At 45.1% G+C, this 21,244-nt stretch overlaps 1 protein-coding gene across 1 annotated transcript in view; it reads left to right on the top strand.

Moving 5' to 3' along the window:
• The first annotated feature begins 230 nt into the window (after nucleotides 1-230).
• Nucleotides 231-21,244, top strand: part of FBLN7 (fibulin 7) — a 39,296-nt gene continuing 18,282 nt past the window's right edge. Inside the window, exons 1-3 of the mRNA XM_006876457.1 lie at nucleotides 231-236; nucleotides 4,752-4,911; nucleotides 9,577-9,747. Coding sequence (XP_006876519.1) covers nucleotides 231-236; nucleotides 4,752-4,911; nucleotides 9,577-9,747 — 337 coding nt within the window. The remainder of the gene's footprint in view (nucleotides 237-4,751; nucleotides 4,912-9,576; nucleotides 9,748-21,244) is intronic.

The raw sequence follows: 21,244 nt of genomic DNA, 5'->3' as shown, positions 1-21,244 counted from the left end.
GAATGCTCATTACAGTGAGCACTTGGGGGCCCCGAGATGGAAGAAACTGCCCAGAGCCAGCCCTCTCTGGTGGCAAGCCCGGGCCTGAGGTGTAGGTGGGTGATGCCAAGGGTCCCGCCTGCTTCCTGTCCCTCGACCTCAAGGCTCTGGCAGTCTCGCCAAGGGCTATGCTTGCAAAGAAGGAAATGTTTTGTTCTGATGCCATGGCTCTTATTGGTTTGGAGAGGGAGATGGCGGTTAGTGTAGGAGGGGCAGGGGACCAACAAATGGAGGGGGGCAAGGAGTCCCTCCCCAGATTTTAAAGAGAACATTGAAAAACAGAAGGGAAATCAAGTTCCAGGGTTCTTGGTGTGGAGCTCAGCTTTGGGACTGAGAAGGATGCCTCAGCGTAGCACTGAGAACAAAGTACTGATGTAGCTCTTGCATCCTATGGCCCAGTGTCTGTAAGGTTATGTTCACACATGTGGGGGTTTAATCTAAAATGAAAAACTCAATGAAAACTGGTCCTTTCTGGTCATGAGATTGTTCTTTGTTTTTATGTGTTTTCTGCATTTTGAATTGTCTTGCAGGGAATTTGCTTTACTTTCTTGATTAAGCAAAATGATCAAGCATTCACGGTTTGAAAGGGGAAGCACTTAGTCTCTCAGCCCCCCCTTCCATGATCATGTTTGTCTCCACACTACAGACCTCTTAAGTACTTGACTTGGTCTGTGAGGACCTCATTGCTCAACTTAGTCAAGGAAATTGGGGTCTTCCTGTGCAGATATCCGACTGTAGGCGGCAGATTCTGAGCGTGGATCTGGGGATTGGTGTCTGGCACTCTGGGGTCAAGGATTTGGCACTGTGGGGTCTGTAATCAGTAGCTACAGAATGGATCCATCAAACCTGCTGCTGCAAGTCACTCCTCTGGTGCCCCTGACTGTCTGGCCCTCACATTGGCATGCTGACTTGCTAAGAGCTCCAAGGGGCTTCCTTGAACTACACGGTGCCTTGTTATCACCACCCCCAGAGAGGTACATAGGTACAGACCAGAGCTTCCTGACCTCCCTCAACAAGTCATGCCCACAACCCTTCCGTGCCTCCTTGCTGGGACTGCAGGGTTTTAGTTTTCTTGGTCTTGAAGAATCTCTCCTAGTTGCCACTGGTGAGATGAGCATGTCTCACTCTTATGAGGAAGGAAGCAGCTGCTGCCTGTTGTCCATGGAGAGCAGGTGCTGCGAAGGCTCTTCTGGGAAGATCACTGTGCTAGGAGCCGGAGTTAGAGACACTTGGTTGGCCAGTAGCAACGTGGAAAACAGGCACCTTTTCCTGCACATAGCCTCCTCTTCCTTCTGTATTTATTGGCACCCCTGTGCCACCAGCCCAGGTTCCCATCAGCGTGCTCGCCCCTTCCCAGAAGAGCCCTTGGCACTGATGTCCTCTTCTCTCCACTTCAAAACTTAGTCCGCGTCCCACAAGGCAGCTGCAGCCCAGCCATCACTCTTGCAGCTGTCATGGCCCTGACTGGCTTGTAGAAAAGGGAGGCAGCTGCCTGCTTGGCTCCATGTGGTCACTTCCTACCACCACCACCCTGCCCACCTCCACGCTCAAACTTCCGAAGTTTGCACAGGGATTACAAAGTCACTCTTGTGGTATACTTTAGTTGGGTCTTAGGAGCCCATGTGCGAGTCCTGGTGTGGCGCTGCGGGCTCATGAGCTAGATTGCAAAGTCGGTTCCAACAGCAAAGTGGGTGTTCAATCTCACCACTTGCTCCTTGGAAACCCTATACAGGGTCACTATGAGTCAGAACCAACTCAATGACATTTAACAACAACAGGAGCCCATGTGGCATAGTGGGTTATGTTGTTGGTTGTTGGTGGTGTGTCATGGAGTTGGTTCCGACTCATCATGACCCTGCACAGGATTGCTGAGCCTGTAAATCTTTATGGGAGCAGAAAGCCTCATCTTTCTCCTGAGGAACAGCTGGTAGTTTTGAACTGCTGACCTCAAGGTTAGCAGCCTGACTCATAACCACTACCCTACCACATCTCCTTAGTGGATTGTATGTTGGGCTGCTAATCTCAATGTCAGCAGTTCAAGCCCCACCAGTCAGTCTGTGGAAGAAAGATGAGGCTTTCTGCTTCAGTAAAGATTGGGGTCACTGTGAATTGGAACGGACTCAGTGGCACTCAACAGCAACAACAGTGTGAGTTAGTGAGATCATTAACCACACAGGGTTGTGACAAGAGACAGGACGTATGACAGCCCATTAGGCAACAAAACAACCTAGGGTGAATAAGGGCTGGGCCGGGAGCCAGCTGGGTTTCCAGTCCAACTCTACAACTCCTAACAACACAATTTGGGGCAAGTCATTTGACTTTCAGCCCCCGTATCTCCATCTATGAGATGGAGACAATTGTTAGTTGTGTGGGCCCTGTCTTCTTTGCTGGATTGCAGTGGCTGAAAACGCTTGTAAATTATTAAATGCTTCACAAATATAAATTACAGGTAATCAGGAACCCATATAAAGTAGCTTCTTTTTTTGTTGTTTGTTTTAAAGGAGGAGGATTTGGGTGTGGAAAATCAATCGTGGTGGATGGCTGCTAGGTGTTTTGTAGGGTAACTTGTGGTAAGTTCCTACCTGGGTATCTAGAGCTTGCATAGGAAGGGCCACATGGTGAAGGAGGAAAGAAAACAAACAAAACGTTCTTCTCAACAAATGTGTGGGCCAGACCCAGTCAGGCCCGGTTAGGGTAGGGGCTAAGGAGTCCCCATGAATCAACGAGTTCCATGGAGGACTTGGTGTGGCTCTGTAGCACTGAACTGATTGATAACCACAAGGTTGGTTGTTCAAACCCACTAGTCACTCCTTGGAAACCCTATACAGGGTCTCTATGAGTTACAACCTATACCGGGTTGCTATGGGTTGTTAACAACAAGGGGCAACTTGGGCATTCACCTTTGTCAAAAGCATCCATTGAATCAGACCAGTCATCTTCTGGGTGCCAGTCCAGGGTGCAGGGCTGGGAGGATGGCAAGGGCTCTGTTTGCATAGTGGCCAAACTCGACTGACAAGGCTGGAAGCCACTCACATGCAGCCTACCTGCCCAGCTGCCCCTCTGGCTTTTACAGTGAAATACAGTGAAACCTATGAAAATCGGGAGTCACCAAATCTCTGCATCTCCCGGGTTTCCCACCTTTGCCAGGATACAGACGTCTGACTCCTTACCTGTGGCTCATTTCAGTGGAAAACATTTGCACTTTCCTTCTCTAACAGGTTTTACTGTATTTTTTATTATAAAGTTAATGTAGAAAAAATTAAGTAAAAAATGAAATAAAAAATGATTTACAAGCCTGTCCCTGTAACTAACCACCGTTATCTTCTCTCTTTTTGCAGGTAATATTTGTCTGGGTAGACTTGGTGCTGTTATGTAACACATACGCCCTCCCCCCACCCCATAAAATAAAAACTTGCTCAGAGGAAGTGAAAATGGTTTTCATTCTCCTAGCACCAAGGTTCAGTCCTTTCCTGGTGATAGTGGTGGTGGTGGTGGTGGTGTGCCACCAAGACAGTTCTGTCTCATAGCGACCCTGTGGTATAGGACTTTCGAAATTGTAAAGTCTTATCTTTCTCCTGCAGAGCAATTGGTAGACTCGAACTGCTGCCCTTGTAGTTAGCAGCCCCACTGGGAATCCACTACACTATCTCCTCCTTTAAAAAACCAGTAGAATCTGCTCCTACATGTGCCAGAGTAGAATTCTGCTTTATAGGACATCCAGTGGCAAATATTTTGGAAATAAATCTCCAGTTCCTGGAAATAAATTTGGAAATAAATCTCCTTGTTGTTGAGGTGCTCTGGATGGGCGTGAACGTCCAACCTTGAGGTTAACAGTCCTGCATGTTAACCATTTGCACCCCCAAACGACTCCATTTCCTCCTTTTTAATTCCTTGACTCCAACAAACAGTTGAAATTGGAAACCTTAAGATTTTCTTCATGAAGTGTGATGTTGCGTTTTGATTTAAGTTTTCATTTTTTAATGACTTTTTAAAAACAATCAGAGCTAGTTGTTGAATTTCATTGAATGACTTATTAGTAGCTCTATGGAGGTAGTTTTGATTCCCCTGTTACATTTTTTTGGAGTATAGAACTCATTAGATATTCCTGTTTTGCCAGTTTTGTTATCATTCTTTAAAAAACACCCAAGAAAAAGAAAGAAAAAGCTCACCAAGGTCCTGGTTTAAGGATATAGATTTTTAAGAATTAGAGAAAGTGTTTTGTAATGTACTGATTGTTTCGATCCAAAGGCATGTGAGCTCTAAATAATTATCCATTGCCTCAGTCAAGCAGAATAATCAGTTCTGCCCTTCTCCCTGAACATGGGGATTTGTTTTTCTTGAAGATGAGCTGGAGCTATGATTTGGTGACCTGACTCAGAAGATGTCCTGTCTTACTAGAGCCCAGGGCAGGGAAGGATGCCTCGTGAGGGCTTGTCTACATTGCACTTGAGTCCAATCCAGTTGCCATTGTGTCGACCCCGACTCATGGCCACCCATGTGTGTCAGAATAGAACCATTTCATAGGGATTTCAGTGGCTGTTTATTTTTTTTCTTCTGAGCCTCCTCTGTGTGCGTTTGAACTGCCGACCTTTCAATTAGTGGCTGAGTGCTTAACTGTTTGTATCACCCAGCCCCCCCCCCCCAATGTGAGCAGCTAAGGTGGGTTGGGCCTTGTTGGTGAATGAACCTGTGGCGATCCTTTTTCTCCCTAGAACTGCCTCAATAAACAGCAGCTCCTCACAGCCATCCGCCAGCTACAGCAGCTGCTGAAAGGCCAGGAGACTCGCTTTGCTGAGGGCATCCGCAACATGAAGAGCCGGCTGGCTGCGCTGCAGAACTCAGTGAACAGAGCGGCCCCAGATGCTCCCCCAGGTGGGTCCCCAAATCAGCAGCCACAGGTGCCCCAGGACACTCAGGTTTTCCCTACATCCCACCCAATCCTGGCAGGCCCCTGAGCTGTGACCCATCTTTGGACCATGATTAGGGAGAGGGAGAGGGGTGTGCGTTGAAAACGAGCCTGACTGCTCCCCTCTCCATCAGTCTGAATGTTGTGCCATCTTCTTCCATACCTTTGCATTCTGGTTGTAACAATGATCATGTCCACATAACCTTTATAAAATCGTCAGAAGGCACCAGTTTCAGAGCATGAGCCGCTTTCCCCTTCCCCAGTCCCACTCAGGTCCACGCCAGTTAGTTCATGTTTTACAGACATGAGAGTAAGTCCCCTATTATTACCAGTGGGGGTGGAGGGGAAGGGTGCCGTGGACAAGTTCCACTTGTCTGGTGAGGTTACAGTGGGCTCCTCAGACTTGCCCTGAGGGTAGAGCGCCAGCAGACACTGGGGTGCTATTTCCTGGTCCTCTCACTGATGGCTGGCCTTCCCTCTGCCACGGGCCAGTCTCTCCTCAGGTAGTAATGGTGGGGCGTGGTGGCCGTCATGGTTATTCTGTGGTAGTCCTGAGCCTGTGGAGGCCATTCATTCCCTTCAGACACCTTTGTCATCCTTGTGTGAGATAGCGGTGGGTATTGAATTTCCTACCTCTTTAGAGATTATGGTACCAAGTCCACAGTCTCAACAGCCAGGGGTCAACTTCTGTTTTCCTTAACTCCACTGGAGTGTGGTGGTTCTGTAGGGTAAACACTGGATTTCAAGCCACAAGGTTGGCAGTTCAAGCCCACTCTCTGCTCCATGGGAGAAGGATGAAACTTTTTGCTCCCACAAAGATTAAAAAATCTTTTTTAAAAGCTTCGGAAACCCTATACTGGGTTACTATGAGTCAGAACCAACTCGACAACACTTAATAACAACACTGTATCTTCCAAGGGGCTGTGAGGCACAAGCTCTCAGGGGTCTCATCACACTCAATCCCATGAGGCTAGGCAGGGGATCCTTCCTTCCTGCTGAGCATGGGGAAACTGAGGCTAAGACACATGATCTAACAGTAGGAGGTCCCTGACTTAGTGATGTTTCTGCTAGAAGGTCATTACACAGAGCCTTCCTGTTGTCTCGAATCAGTGCTGCCTACAGACCCTAGGGGTTTCACAGAAAATCTGCCTATGTTAGGATCCAAACAAACCAAACCTGCTGCCATCGATCCCAACCCAGAGTGACCCTATGGGACAGGGCAGAACTGTCTCTCAGGGTCTCCAAGGCTACCACATCATTCTCCCATGGAATGGCTACTGGATTTGAATCACTGACCTTTTGGTTAGCATCACGTACCTAACAGCTGTGCCACCAAGACTTATGTTAGTGTTGTTGTTGGTAAGTGCCGTTGAGTCAGTTTTGACTCATAATGACCCTATATAGGTTTCCCAAGGCGGTAGATCTTTGCAGGAGCAAAAAGCCTCATCATTCTCCTGAGGAGCAGCTGGTGGGCTCGAACCAGTGACCTGTGATCCACAGAACATTGCTTATTTTACAGAGCTCCCCATGATAGGAGGATTGTTGTTAAGTGCCATTGAGTCAATTCGGACTCATAGGGAACCTACAATCAGCACTGAACGATGAAACACCAGGTTGGCAGTTCAAACCCACCAACCGCTCCTCAGAAACCCTACACAGGGTCACTATGAGTTGGAACCAACTTGACAGCACTTAACAATAACAACATAGGCTTTCCAAGGAGTGGCTGGTCGGTTTGAACAATCAGTCTTGCGGTTAGCAATACAATGCTTATTCTACAGCACCACACCATGATTCCAATAGGAGGGTTGTTGTTGTTAAGTGCCATCTAGTTGATTCCGACTCATAGCGATCCTGTATAGAGTTTCTGAGGAACAGCTTGTGGGTGTCAATCGCCAACCTTGTGGTTCACAGTCCAGTGTTATTGTTGTTAGGTGACATCGAGTCAGTACCGACTTATAACAACAGAATGAAACCATGCCCGATCCTGCGCCAACCTCACAATTGCTGCTACCACTGTGCCAATCCATCTTGTTGGGGTCCTTCCTCTTTTTCTCCGACCTTCCACTTTGCCAAGCATGATGTCCTTTTCCAGGGACTGGTCACTCTTGATTATATGCCTGAAGTATGAGAGTCATAGTCTGGCCATCCTGGCTTGTAAGGAACATTCTGGCTGTACTTCTTCCAACCCAGATCTGTTTGTTCTTTTGGCAGTCCATGGTACTTTTAATATTCTCCTCCAACACCATAACTCAAATGCATCAATTCTTCTGTGGTCTTCTTTATTTATGGTCCAACTTTCATATGCCTATGAGGTTATTGAAAATACCATGGCTTGGGTCAGGCGCACCTTAGTCCTCACACTGACATCCGATGCTTTAGCTTTTGCTAAATCATAAATCCAGATTCAGGATTTTCCATTCCTGAACAGTGCTAGATTTAAAAATCTGCGAATTCCACCATATGTTATGGCTCTCCTGTGAAGACTTTGGTGGTTCAGTGGTGGAATTCTCCATACAGGAGACCTGGGTTTGATTCCTGGCCAGTCTATCTAATGTGCAGCTGCCATCTGTCTGTCTGTTGCTATGTCTGTGTTGATACTGAATAGGTTTCAACAGAGCTTCCACACAAGACTGACTAGGAAGAGAAGACTGGCAATCTATTTCCTAAAACCATCCGGTCAAAAACGGTCTGATCCCCAATTGATCTTGGGCTGGGAAAGGGGCTGCCGTGAGTTGGGAGTCCTCCTTAACAGCAGTTGGCAACAACTGTGTGTCTTCCAAGTGTTGGGCACCGCACTGGGAACTGCTTGTGACCCCCCTACAGCTGTCACAATCTCCATTGCAGGGAGGGAGGCTGGAAACTTACCCCAGGGCAAACTGCAAACAGTGGAACAATGATCTTTTTTCTTTCTTTCTTGAAGGGCATATGCTATGAGTCAGGAAGGAGAGTTTCTAGTCATGGGAACTAGTTGGTATTCCTCTTTCTGGCTTCTATGCACAGTATCTCCTTCCTGTCTTTCTTTCCTGGGAGAGTCACAAACGATTGGCTTCAGGGCTTATCCAGGGAAGCTTCATCCTAGTCACATCCCCAAGTTGCCAAGCTTAGTTAACAGTTCATATCATTTCTTACTCATTAACCTCATTTTAGAAGGTGCAGGAAGCTTTGCTGGGGCTCTCATAGATCCACAAGGATGGACAGATGCCTTTGACTTCTATTTGGGAGGTAACTGCAAATTGATTTGTTTATTAATTTCTATCCAGACTAACATTTATTGAGCACCTTCCTAAGTACTATTTTATCTGTGAGCTGCTCCAACGGGAGCCCTGTACTTTTTTATGTTTTGAGGTTAAAGATTTCTTATTTCTAAAGAGGCCTTACCCCTCTCCCTGCAAAGCACTTTAAATCATTACCACTGTGTCCCAAGTTTGAGTTTTACTAAATGAAAGTGATGCTGTCATGCATGGTCAATAATTCCAAGTGACCAAGGGCTACTGAGAAGGAACTCTGGAAGCGTAGTGGTTACGAGCCAAGCTTCGAACCTTAAGGTCAGCAGTTCAAAACTACCAGCAGTTCCGCGGGAGAAAGATGAGGCATTCTGCTCCCATAAAGATTTACAGCCTCGGAAACCCTGTGCAGGATCACTATGAGTCAGAACCAGCTACGTGGTATTCAACAACAACAAAGGCCTACTGAGAGGCCTTGGAGGGGCTGATTCTTCCCCTTCTCCCCAGGCTGTCATGGCTGCTTCCTGAAGACCCTGGGCTGTGTCTAAGCAGAAGGCCTGTTGTGCTTTTCTTGGGGCCTCAGGTCTAGACGTCTCCGATAGACATGTTACCAGATGTTTTCTTCTTGGTGGAAACTGAGTGATTCTCTATCGCTGACTTCATCCTACACTGCTGAAGCAATCACTGTGGTTTCCTCTGTATAAAATCCTAATGTAATAGCTACAAATGAAACTTGGAAGTTAACTATAATGTGATTTAGTAGTAGCTCTGACTTTCCAACTACACTAAATCCAAACTCAACCTATCCCAACTTTGGACATTCAGTCTTTAAACAGTGTTAACTGTGCACTGACCATGTGTTCAATACTGCTGCAGATAAAAGAAGAATGGATAACCGAGATTCTCTTCTTTCCAAACCATATCAGTCAATCAGGAAATCCTGTTTGTGCTTCTTCAGAATACCTGCAGAATTCGAACCTTCTCTTTCTACTCCCTGTTCATCCTGGTTTGAGTTGTCTTTATCCTGCCCCTGGGGTCTGTTTTCTTCCCTTTCTCACACCAACACTTTATACTCAAGCCCCAGCTAGAGTGCTGCTGCTAACTTCTGTGCTGGGCTGGGTCAGCCACACTGGGGGTCCCAGCTTGGATCCTCACACACCCCAAGGCCCTGTGCACAGCACGCAATGACCCTGAGCCCTGCGGGATCTCCTCAGCTTTCACTAGATGGGAATCCAGTGGCGATCCCCAAAAGTTCTTTGAAGATTCAGTGAGATATAGCATTTCCAATGTCCAGCACAGTGTGCAGCCTGGGATAAGCACTCAACAGAGGGAAACTTATGATTGAGTGCAGTATCTAAATTGTCCAGGAGCAGAGACGCCTCATTCTGCTTTTTCTCCTTACAGTTTCCTGCCCTTCTCTGAGCGCCCCTCTGGATGGCAGGAAGTTTGGCAACAAGCACTTAGTGGATCACGAAGTTCATTTTACCTGCAACCCTGGGTTCCGACTGGTTGGACCCAGCAGTGTCGTGTGTTTGCCCAATGGCACCTGGACTGGGGAACAGCCCCACTGCAAAGGTACCATCCCTCCCTCTCATCCTAAATAGGTCAGATTCATCGCATACCAGCAGGGTCCGGTAGACAGAAAGGGTCATTCTTTGGGATACTTTTTGCCTGATTTCTCAAATATTCTTCAACCATAGAACAGTGGCTGATGTATTTGCTCAGTGACCTCTGTGCCAGGCCTTGCGTGGGCACTGTCTGCATGAGCTGGCTAAGCCTTCACAACCATTTGGTCTTGGTTTTTGTATGAGGCCACACAGTTATGAGGAGCTGAGCTGGGAATCACACCAGGACACTCTGACCTTGAGTCTATATCTTCAGCACCTCACACTTGTGACTGGGTCTGATAAAACTCTGTGGGTTGGGGAAAGGAATCTGAGTGAGGTGCTCCAGGGAAATGCTCCTCCTAGCTGCTCTGCACTGGGGCTGCAGCTTGGCTGGGAGGCTGTAAGTGCCCTCTGGGGTTGAGGAAATTGCTCTGGTGTCCCTTGTGTCTGCAGTGAGCCTTGAAGTAGATGGGCTTCAGGAGAGACCACTGGGAATGATGTCCGGTCTGAGCCTGAGATTTCTACAGTGCCACACCAAGACTGTATATGTATCTTATCATCGTTAAGTGTCGTCGAGTCAGTTATGACTCATAGCAATCCTGTATAGGGTTTCCAAGGAGCTGCTGGTGAGTTTGAACCACCGACCTTGTGGTTCAAACCAACCTTTCGATCCAGTGCTTTATCCCACAGCACCACATTGGGACTCCATAGATAGATAGATAGATAGATAGATAGATAGATAGATAGATAGATAGATAGATAGATAGACATATGAACAGAAACTTATTATTGTCTCACAGTTCTGGAATCTGAGTGTGGGCAGGGCCATGTTAACTCAAAAGGTTTTAGGGGAAAGATGCTTATCTTTTCTGGTATCTGGTAGACCTAGACATTCCTTGGCTTGCAGCTACAGCATCAGCCCTTCCATTTCCCCTCTTTTATAGGATACCACTCAGGTGGGATTAGGACTCACTGACCTCATGTTAACATCAATAGAGCCTCATGTTTAATGATAACATCTCTAAAGAACTATTCCCAAACAAGGTCACATGGGACTTCATTCTCTCTTTGGGGAGCCAATTCAATCCATTTAGACACCTGAATGATACATTGGCATGGTTTCCTTCTTGTTTTGATCCAAATCTGCATTGGCACTATAATTAGACTCCCATACCACAACACCAAAGGACTGCTTGGAGCAGCTCACTCAAAACTGCCAGTAGTACCACATTTAACATCTAAAACCTGGGCAGGGAACAAGGAGGCTGCCGGTTCACGAGGAAATTTTAGGTGGATGGTTTTTTACTTCTTTAAGTGTAAATTGGGCATGAAGTTCACACAGTGGTAGTGACTGAACAAGAATGTCACATTCAAGATGCCCAACCAACTGTTGTATATGACCTCTCACCACGATAGCAGACTATGCCTACCTTAGCCCTCTGCTCTCAGCAAGAGTCTGTCTTCAGTAAGAGCCACAAAGTTGTGCCAGCCAAATCTGCCAAGAGGGAGAAATCAGGCTTTGCTGGCCAATTATGACAGGATTAGTGAGGTGGGAAGGGCATAGGCTGGAATTTCCACAACTCAGTGTCCCCCGCTCTCCTCCAAGTCTGGTCCTAGAATTTTAGCAGCATCCTGTGAGGACATCCATTTCATTTTCTGTATCAGCAGCCTGGGCATCACTGGTGTGTAGTGACTATGGTGGGGACAGGGGGATAATTACAGGGGAGTCATTTCAAGACTCAAAATGTCAGTGTCAATGAAAACCTGGGTAGCACTTCAGGAACTGGCCTCCACCCCATCCCCAGTCAATGGCTCTGGAAAAAGGTGATGAACCCAACTTGGCACAGTAGGAAATTACTCACAATGACTTGATTAAACGGGTCCTCAGGCAGAGGTAGGCTCCAGCCCTCCAGAATGGAAAGCAGCCATTTAGCTTCCTGGATTTGTTTCCTTCTTTGTCTGAAGGGTATGTTTTTAAGCTGTGAAGCATTTGAATCAGCTAAGCCATGGCCACAGGTCTTGTCCCTTTAAGAAGATGAGTAACTAAAGAAAAAAATTTGAGAGAAATACCTCTGGCCCTTACGTCTTTGGTGGTCATCCCCATTTTCCTCTTTAAAACAAAACAAAGTAGTTCATTCATCCGTTCAATTTTCATCAAGTACCTTCATGCCAAGTGTTGGGGAGTCAATGTGAAATCTAAGAGGCACTGCCCAACCTAGTGGGAGGCAAAGCAAAACAAGTGACTGAGCACAAGTGTAAATGAACAGATGTTTGTTGTACGTATTTTGAGGGAGTCTGCATGAATAATTTCTTTTGTATAAAACAACACAAGGCTGGCCCCTAGGAGATGGAGGTTAAAGATATTCCAACTCTTCCACGTTTCTGACATGTTACGCCCCTCCATAGTCCTTGATATCAATCACTGCTCCTCCCTTCCCTCAAGTCCCAGGATTCTGCAACACTATGTAATGTCTCACAAAAATCACAGTTGTCAAAAGCAATGGCTCACACAATTGTGGAGGCTGGTGAGTCCCAGTTCCGTAGTTCAGAGATCAGTCTGGAGGAATCTTGTCACTTCTGTAGTCTCGGCAGCTGAGCAACACCAGTTGCCAGGTCACACTACAGGCTCCTCCATAGAATCCTGTTGATGGGGAAAGCTGTGGGAGCTGGTGAGTCAGGTCAGGTGATTGGTAAAAAGTCCCATAAATTTGAGGTCGGACATAATGAGCCAGATGCAAGATGCAGGGCAAGAGAACAAGGTTTTCCAAAGCAATCTTATAAACTGGAGTCAGACCATGTCCCAAGGGAAACTAAGGGTGGTGACGAGTCACACCCTCTACTAAGGTGGGGGCATTCTTAATACTTGTTGTTGTGTTGTTAAAGTGCTGTTGGGTTGGCTCTAACTCATAGCGACCCTGTATAGGGTTTGAACCACCAACATTGCTATTCAAACCAACCTCGAGATTGAGTGCTTATCCTGTGGCACCACACCAGGACTTAAAGCCACTGTAATCTTTATTCCTTGTTGTTGTCGTTAAGTGCCATCAAGTCAGTTCTGACTCATAGCGACCCTGTGTAAGGGTTTCCAAGAAGCAGCTTGTAAGTTTGAGCTGCTGACCTTGTGTTTCAAACCGACCATGCAGTCTAGCGCATTAACCTGCAGTGCCTCACCTTAATCTTTACGCCTTAGCAACTCATTTCAAAATGGGTCCATAATGACAGGCATAGAGGCTAGGATATACAACACATCACAGAATGGAGAAATTTGACTGCCCTGCAGAGTCAAACAACAGACTGTGAGAGTAAACAACAACAACAAAATCTGTAACCCTGAGGGCCTCTCTGAGGAGGTGCCATTGGCACTGAGACAGAAAGGATGAGAAGGAGCCTGCCATATGCAGAGTGGCTGTAGGGCCATGGAGAAGACACCTTTCTATAAAGTGGGAGTTGCATATGCAGACTTGAGGAAACTGAGAATTTGGCATGTTTGAGAAATTGAAAAAATAAACTACAGAACCTTGTAGTTGGCGCTTTGTGTCAACTGAGCATGCACAGGACAAGGCAGAGACAGACAGGCCAGCTGTGCAGACATGAGACTGTGGCTCTGTGGTCAGTACACTAGTTTAAGATGAGGAGGACTGTGATGAGATTTGTGCAGCGAATACATTGGAGGGGATGAGGATGGGAGCTGGGAAAGCAGTTACATGGCTGTTGGAGAAGTCCAGAGGAGGTATAATGGCAATGCCCTCAGGTATATTTCAGTCCCAGGTCTATGTAGAGACAGAGAGGATGGCTCTCAGTGCCACAGCCTGTGTGGCTTGTAAGGAAGGATAGCCAAAGCAGATTCTTAGACTTGGGTTTACAGGAGTGAATGAGTGCTGTCATGTCCACATAGGATGAAGGCTGAGCAACAGATGTGTTTTTGTGTGTGTGTTTGTGTGTGTGTATATACACGTCCAGAACTGCAGTGTCAGTGGTTCAAGCTCACCAGCTGCTCCTTGGAAACCTTATACAGGGTTGCAATCGACTCAACAGCACTAAACAACAACAACAACATAGGTTGAGGGGTTTGGGGAGGAAGAGAGGTTCCAGTGATCAGAATTCCAGTTGTTTGTTGCTAAGTGTTGTCAAGTCGGTTCTGAATCATAGTGACCCTGTATAGCATTTCCAAAGAGCGGCTGGTGAGCTTGAACAGTCAATCTTGTGGTTCAAACCAACTTTGCAGTCCAGTGCATTAATCCGCAGCACCACACCAGGACTCCTAGGACATGTTAAGTTAAAATGTGCCACCTTCTAGTGGAGACCCATGAATTCAACTTATGGAGGGCGGTGTCAGGTAGACAGCTGGGTATAAAATCTGGAGCTCAAGAGAGAAGGAAGGAGGGGTGGAGATACACATTCAGGAGTTATTCGCATAGAGATAGCATTCTATCCATACACAGTAATGAGATGAGCAGGTAGAGAGAAGAGACTCATGACTGAAACACGAGGAGCCTTCGCATTAAAAGGGCGATTGGAGGGGGTAGAGGGATGCACAGACAGAGGAAGAGTTTAAATGTAAGTGAACAAGGCTGCTGAAGAGCCCAGTGAGTGAGGTTTCACTAAGCATTAGGAAGGTTGTCTTGCAGTGAAAAGGGAGCAAGCAGCGTTCTCACCAGCTGCAAATCATTTCACCTTCTGAATCACAGGCCTTCTATCAGAGGGAAGGGCATGAAGAGAAAGAGCTGTCGGGTTGTCGGATTACCAAGTGATTGAATGGATAAATGAATGAGGGAATATGTATTATTTTTTAAAAGCCTATTTCAGTGATTCTGAATTGGTGTGCAGAGTTAAAAGCAAGTCGGCAGGACAAGAGAATGTCTCACAATCCTAAATTTTTTCTCTGAATTAAAAACTGATATGTGTGTGGCACTGGAGGATAATGCGCTGAACTATGAGGTCAGTTTGAACTACAAGGTCGGCAGTTCAAACCCACCAGCTGCTCCTCAGAAACCCTATGAAGGGTTGCTATGGGTTGGAACCGACTCGATGGCACTTAACAACAACAACAACAACATATGCTCATGATGGAGCATTTGGAAAACACAGTTTTCTATAGAGGAGAAAATAAGACACCCACTAAAATTTTACTATCAGAGATAACACTTTTAAAAAACGGCATGGATTTCCTTCCAGTCTTTTATCTAAACACGTATGTATATGGAAATATTGTTTATATTAATTATCATCTGTGCTGCTACTCATAAGGCTTTCAATAGCTAACCTTTTAGAAGCGGTCTACCTCTCCTTCTTCCTAGTCTGTCTTAGTCTGGAAGCTCCATTGAAACCTGTCCACCTGGTGACCCAGTGGCATCACTTCCAGCATCACAGAAAGACACTAGTCACCACAGTATGACAAATTGACAGGCAAGTGGTGGATATCTGTGCATACTTATTAATAAGGCACTTTTTCAAAACCCTACACAGGGTCACTGTGAGTCGGAACCAACTCGAAGGCACTTAACAACAGTAAATCCTTTATAGAAGGAGCTCTGGTGACATAGTAGGTTAAGCATTAGACTTTTCACAGAAAAGCCGGTTGTTTGAACCCACCAGCCATTCCACAGGACAAAGATGTGACAATTTGCTTCCATAAAACTTTCCAACCTTGTCAACCTTGTGGAGCAGTTCTGCTGTGTTCTATAGGGTCACTATGGGTCGGAATATTCTGAGACAAGCATCTTAAAACATTTTTTTCTTATTGGGAAATATCTATTTTCCATAAATATTACATGGAAAATTTCAAACACACTAAAGTCGAGACAGTAGGGAGTACAATGACCCAAGTACCCACAACCCAGATTCAGTCAATATCAACAGCAAATACCTTAATATCATAAAATATTTTCATTGTTGTTAAGTGCCATCGAGTCAGTTCCGACCCATAGCGACCCTATCTAGGGTTTCCAAGGAGTGACTGTTGAGCTTGAACCGCCGACCTTGCGATTCAAACGACTCGGTAAATATTTCTTTATTTGCCTCATTTTTGTTTTTTTAAACAAAACAAGTGGCACGCATTACAATAGGTGTATATGAGTCCTGTAGGAAAAAGCATTGGAGTATTCACCACGAGGTCTGCAGTGCAAACCTACAAGCTGCTGTGTTTCCTTGGAAACCCTATACAGTGTTGCTATAAGTCGGAACCAACTTGACGGTGCTTAACAATAACATCCTTCTCCATGGCACATAACCACTACCGGGTGGGGGTGGGCGGGGACCTGGTGGCACTATGATTAAGCTTGGCTGCTAACGAAAAGGTTGGTGGTTTGAACTCATCCAGTGTCTCTGTGGGAGAAAGACCTGGTAATCGGCTCCCATAAAGATTACAGCCAAGAAAACTCTATTGGACAGTCCTACTCTGTTACATAGGGACACTATGAGTTGAAATGCATTGGATGGTATCTAACAAGTCTTTTCCATCTCTCTCTCACTCTGTCTTTCCTTTCCAGCTTACTTGAAGAAAACGGTTGTTCATCCTGTGGATATTTTCCCCACAATCTTGATTTTGCTAACTTCATACCTGTGGAGTCATTTAACATGACCTCTGGCCTATTTCGTGTTTTTTTTTTTTTTAAGGTTTTATTGTGGATTGAGTGAAAGTTTACAGGGCATATCATCAGCTTTGCATTCAACAAATCATACACCTTGTTTCATTACAATGATTATAATTCCCTCCATGTACCATCCGTTACCAGTATTTCTCTCTATCCACTTTAGCTTTTTAAAAAACAAACAAACAAACAAAAACCACTCAGGTATATATACTAATTTACATCTCCAAAGGGCATATTCTGCAAGTCTGCCTCCTGGCCACCAGCTCTTAGCCCATCTCTTCTTAGTTCATGAATCTAGAGTCCTCAGCCACTCCCCCTTTCCATTCTCCCATCTCTGGTGCTGCTGCTTCTCTGGATAAGGTCCTGCATTCTACGTGTGCATTCCTCTCTTGATGGTCTAAGGGTCCTCCGTTTCCAGACTGTAAGATTAACCACTCTCCTGTTTTTGTTACAAAAGTTCTACCTTTACAATTATGACAGTCGTACTTAGTCATGATAACAATTATTCACTATTGAATCTTACCAATCTTATCCCCATCTCTTTTCACCAGACCCATCTAGACAAGATGACAGCTATTCAGTGGGGACTCTTTCTTTCCCTCCCATACTCATAAACTAAACTCCCTCTTGAAACCTTGTAAGCCAGTCACTTTGTGCCTTTATTGCCCCCTCAATGTCTAAGTTGCCCATCCCTATCTGCCCTGTGTACAGAGGGCATTGATACTTGATGTGAAGACTCTTTCCCTCTCTGTTGGTATTTAGAGTAACTACCGCTTTGAGTATAGGTCAGGTTCATCAAATTGAAGCAATTTACCCATGTTTCCTTTATCAAAAAAAAAAAAATTTTTTTTTTTTACATTTTTTTTTCTGTCATCCTTTAGTCGAGTTCTGATTATCAAGCCATCGAGGCTCGGTCAAAAGGGTACTGTATGCAAGTTTGGGTGTTCTTGTGCATCTCCCCTCATTTCATATCAGCTGGATGCTTCACTGTCAGCTCTAGCCGTCTGTGGCTATATCCTTGTCCATGGGCTCAAGTGTCCTCAGGCTGGACCAACCAGCCCTTCCTCTTCTTGCTCTCATCTGCAGATCAACAGGATTCAATGGAGTGGGGTTGAACTCAGCCCGTTTCTTCACTGATGCCTTTCCACCTCTTCCACTCTCCAGTAGACCAATGTGGTCGCCAGCAAGCTTACATGCTTGTTTGTGTATTCCCTTTGAGTTTCAGCCTTAGAGGGGAGTTTGTCCTGAAGGCACTTGATTGCTAGCCTTGATGTCTTCCTGGCGAACAGCTTGCTTATTCTTGTAGTAGCCAGTCATACTGACATTTTTGTTTTGGGTTTTTCCTGATGATCTTTCTTTGAAGATGTATCTTCTGTCACTGTAGCTGTTCTAGGCTGGTCTGCTTGTCCTTTCTAGGGGGAATGTCCCACCTCATGAGTTTCTGGATGGGACTCAGGATTCCACCTAACATCCTATATTCTGTAAAGGCTTTGCACGAGGCCTATTTCACTGGACAAGTTGTAGAACCCCTTTTAGGTATTCCAATCAATTATAGGCTGAAGACGAGCTTACAAGTTTTCTCTAATCATGTTTCCCAACATTCCTTTCTATCCCACCCAAGTGTCTATTTTACAATAGTAGGCAAGGGAAACTAATATTCATAAGGCAGTCAAGGATTTTAGTATTATTTATCCTCTTCAAGCTACACCTAGATCCCTGTATCCCAGAGCCCTGTTGTTCCAAGGCTGAATATGCATCACTATTTACCTCTGTCCCACTAGGCCATTCAAACCTGTTTCAGTGTCTCAGTATTTTGAATTGTTTCCAATGCTGTATTTATCTTATTTGATTGTTCCTGTAGTGCTTTCCTGACTTCTTCCTTATTTTTCTCAACTCCATTATATAGTGTTTTGATACATTTTATAATCATGTTTCTGAATTCCTTCTCAGGCATTTCCAAAGCCTGCCCATCTTCCAGTATGGAGTATAGGTATACTTCCAGCTCATTTGCCTCAGTCACTTTATCTTATTTCTGGACATGTGCAGATATGGTCATCTGCTTCTGTTTTTTGGGCATATTCAGGGGTTATCTGTGGCCTTAATACTTAGATGGGTGTGTATTTTGGTATTTTTTATGCTTTCTGATTGCTCCAGGTAGATGTGATCAGGAAATGGGCTTCCCTTTTCACTCTTCTTGAGAAATTTCAAGATGCCACTGTTGGTTGTTGTGACGTAATTTAGGATTTAATTTTTGGCCTATTTCCGTTTTTGCCTGCCTGTCCCGCTCCGCAATTCCCGTTCAGGCCTTTTTTCTAGTTATAAACAGTTCAGGGCTGGCTGTGGCCGTTTGGTATTAAGTGGAAACTGTCTCTTTAAATTCTGAGGACATCTGTGCACATGCGTAGTAGAACCCTCTGAGGGTGGGGCTGGGGTGTCCACTAGCTCAGGCACCCCTATAGTCACCAGAATGGAGGTACACAAGACAGCAAGGGACCAGTGTACAGCTACCAAAAGAAAAGAATGTCCACACCTTTATCTCCGCGGTTCTGTGTCCGTGGCTGCTCTGATCCTTCCCCTGCTTGTTCTCACCCAAGATGGCGGCTCCTGGAGCAGCTGAGCGTCTTGAATTAGAAAGCAATGGATTTCATGCTTCTGTTTCTAGCTGTAAGCCTTCCAACCTTCTGAGTATTCCTTTATATATGGTTCAGAGTTCTGGGACCAACCCCTGAGCCTGCTTTGTCCTGTATTCTGTATTGTTGCTGACGAAACTCCTTACTGCACTTCCACCCAATCCGCCATTTTGTTGGCCTATTTCTTTCTTTTTTTTTTTTTTTAATTATTATTCCTTTTGGTAAGTGAGGAAATGGAGCCTTAGGCTAGTAATGATAAATCCAAGACCACATAACTACTACAGGGTAGAACTGAGATCTTCTGATTCCTCATTCAGTTCCTTTGGTGTGCCGCTGTCGGTTAATGCGCTGGATTGCAAAGTCAATTTGAATCACAAGGTTGGCTGTTCAAACTCACCAGATGCTTCTTGGAAACCCTATACAAGGTCACTATGGGTCAGAACTGACTTCACAGCACTTAACAACAACAGCAACAACAACTACATACCACCAGTTGCTGTCTAGTTGACCTTAATGCATGGCAATCTCATGTGAATCAGAGAAGTATTGTCCTCCTAGGGTTTTTAATGGCTGATTTTTCAAAAGTAGATGACCAGGCCTTTCCTTTGAATTGCTTCTGGGTAGATATGAACTACCAATCTTTCAGTTAACAGCCAAGTGCCTTAATCCTTTGCACTACCCAGGGAAGCTTAATATTTCAGAGCCTCACATAATTCTCCTTTACTTGATGGTAATGAATTTTAGTTTATATATTTCATATCATATAAACTTTTCTTCCCAAGAGAAGTTGAGTGACTCACTAATTTCATTGTTAATCTAGAATGGTGTTTGCTAATAATATGAACTTCGGCATCAGTTTGCATCATGGCCTATTTCTTATAATCTGGTAATTACCTCCAGAGATTTGATCAGATTCAGGTTAGTGTTTTGACAAGACAGCAGTATTAACAGAAAGTCCTTCCTGTTAGTCACCTCTTTTCTTGTGGGATGTGGCCTTGGGTAGTATTGCTACCATCATGATGTTCCAGTGGATTCCATTAGAAGGCAGCAATTCCTCAAGTATTGACAACCTCACAAATTGTGTTTGCAGCCTTTACCACTGACACCCATTTGACTGGATATTAAATACTGTCTCCCATTTTCTTTCCCTAGGACTTTACATCTGTTACTTTGTGTTTTCTATGTAAACTGTTGGTACTTTTTCTCTTCCTAAGTATCTTCCTGTACTTTCCATCTCTTTGGTCCCTAGGGTTGATGAAGCAATGAGACCTTTCTGGATCTGTGTTCTTAGGTGTGTGGTACACCTTCTCAACATGAAGTTTCTGGTGCTGGTGTAGCCTGAGCTTCTTGTTGTTGTTAAGTGCCATCAAGTCGGTTCCAACTCATAACAAACCTGTATGGGATTTCCAAGGAGTAGCTGGTGGGTTAGCAGTCCTTGCAGGTTAGCAGTCCAGTGCTTACCCTACAGTGCCACACCAGCCTTAGCTTAGGCTCTCACTTCTTTCCAGGACAAAGCCTTGAAATTGGAAAGGGGGCACCGATGGCAGGTGAATCCAAGTTGAGTCCAAGACAAATAGGTGCAAATGAGAGAAATGCCAGAGAACAGTGCCAGAAGGGAACAAAAGAGGCTGAGCCCAGAGACTCTGAGGCCCTCATTTGTTTTTTTTTACTTTTTATTGTGAATTTCATGAAGGTTTACAGAGCAGATCATCAGTTTTCCATTCAACAATTCATATGCATTTTGTTTCATCGAATTAATTGCAATCTCCTCAGTGTAACATCACATATCCCATTCCCTCCCTGTGTTTCCTGTTTGTGTTCCTCCTTCTTCCCTAACCCTTCTGAACTTTGTCCTTTAGATCTCAAATAGTGGATTCTTTTAAGGTATGGGTATCTCACTAGTGTTATTGTTCCCCTGATAGACCTGCTATTGTTTGGGTGAAAATTGAGCCACGGGGGTGAGTTCAGTTCCAGACAGGAAGGGTGACTTGTGGTAGTTGTGGTTGTGTGTTGTCAAGTCAGTTCCCTCTCATAATGACCTCATAGAGGGTTTCAGGGGCTGTGTATCTTTATGGGAGCAGAAGGCCTCATAGTTCTCCCACAGAGTGCCTGGTGGATTTGAACTGCTGACTTTATGCTTAGCAGCCCAATGAGTAACCAACTACACTACCAAAGCTCCTTGATGGGTGACTAAGGAGGTTCTGTTTTAAAAATCACATTGAAAACACAAGAGAAATAGGAG

This window comes from Chrysochloris asiatica, unplaced genomic scaffold (assembly GCF_000296735.1).
Source record: "Chrysochloris asiatica unplaced genomic scaffold, ChrAsi1.0 scaffold00380, whole genome shotgun sequence".
NCBI lineage: Eukaryota > Metazoa > Chordata > Mammalia > Afrosoricida > Chrysochloridae > Chrysochloris > Chrysochloris asiatica.
This window is presented reverse-complemented; position numbering and strand designations above follow the sequence as displayed.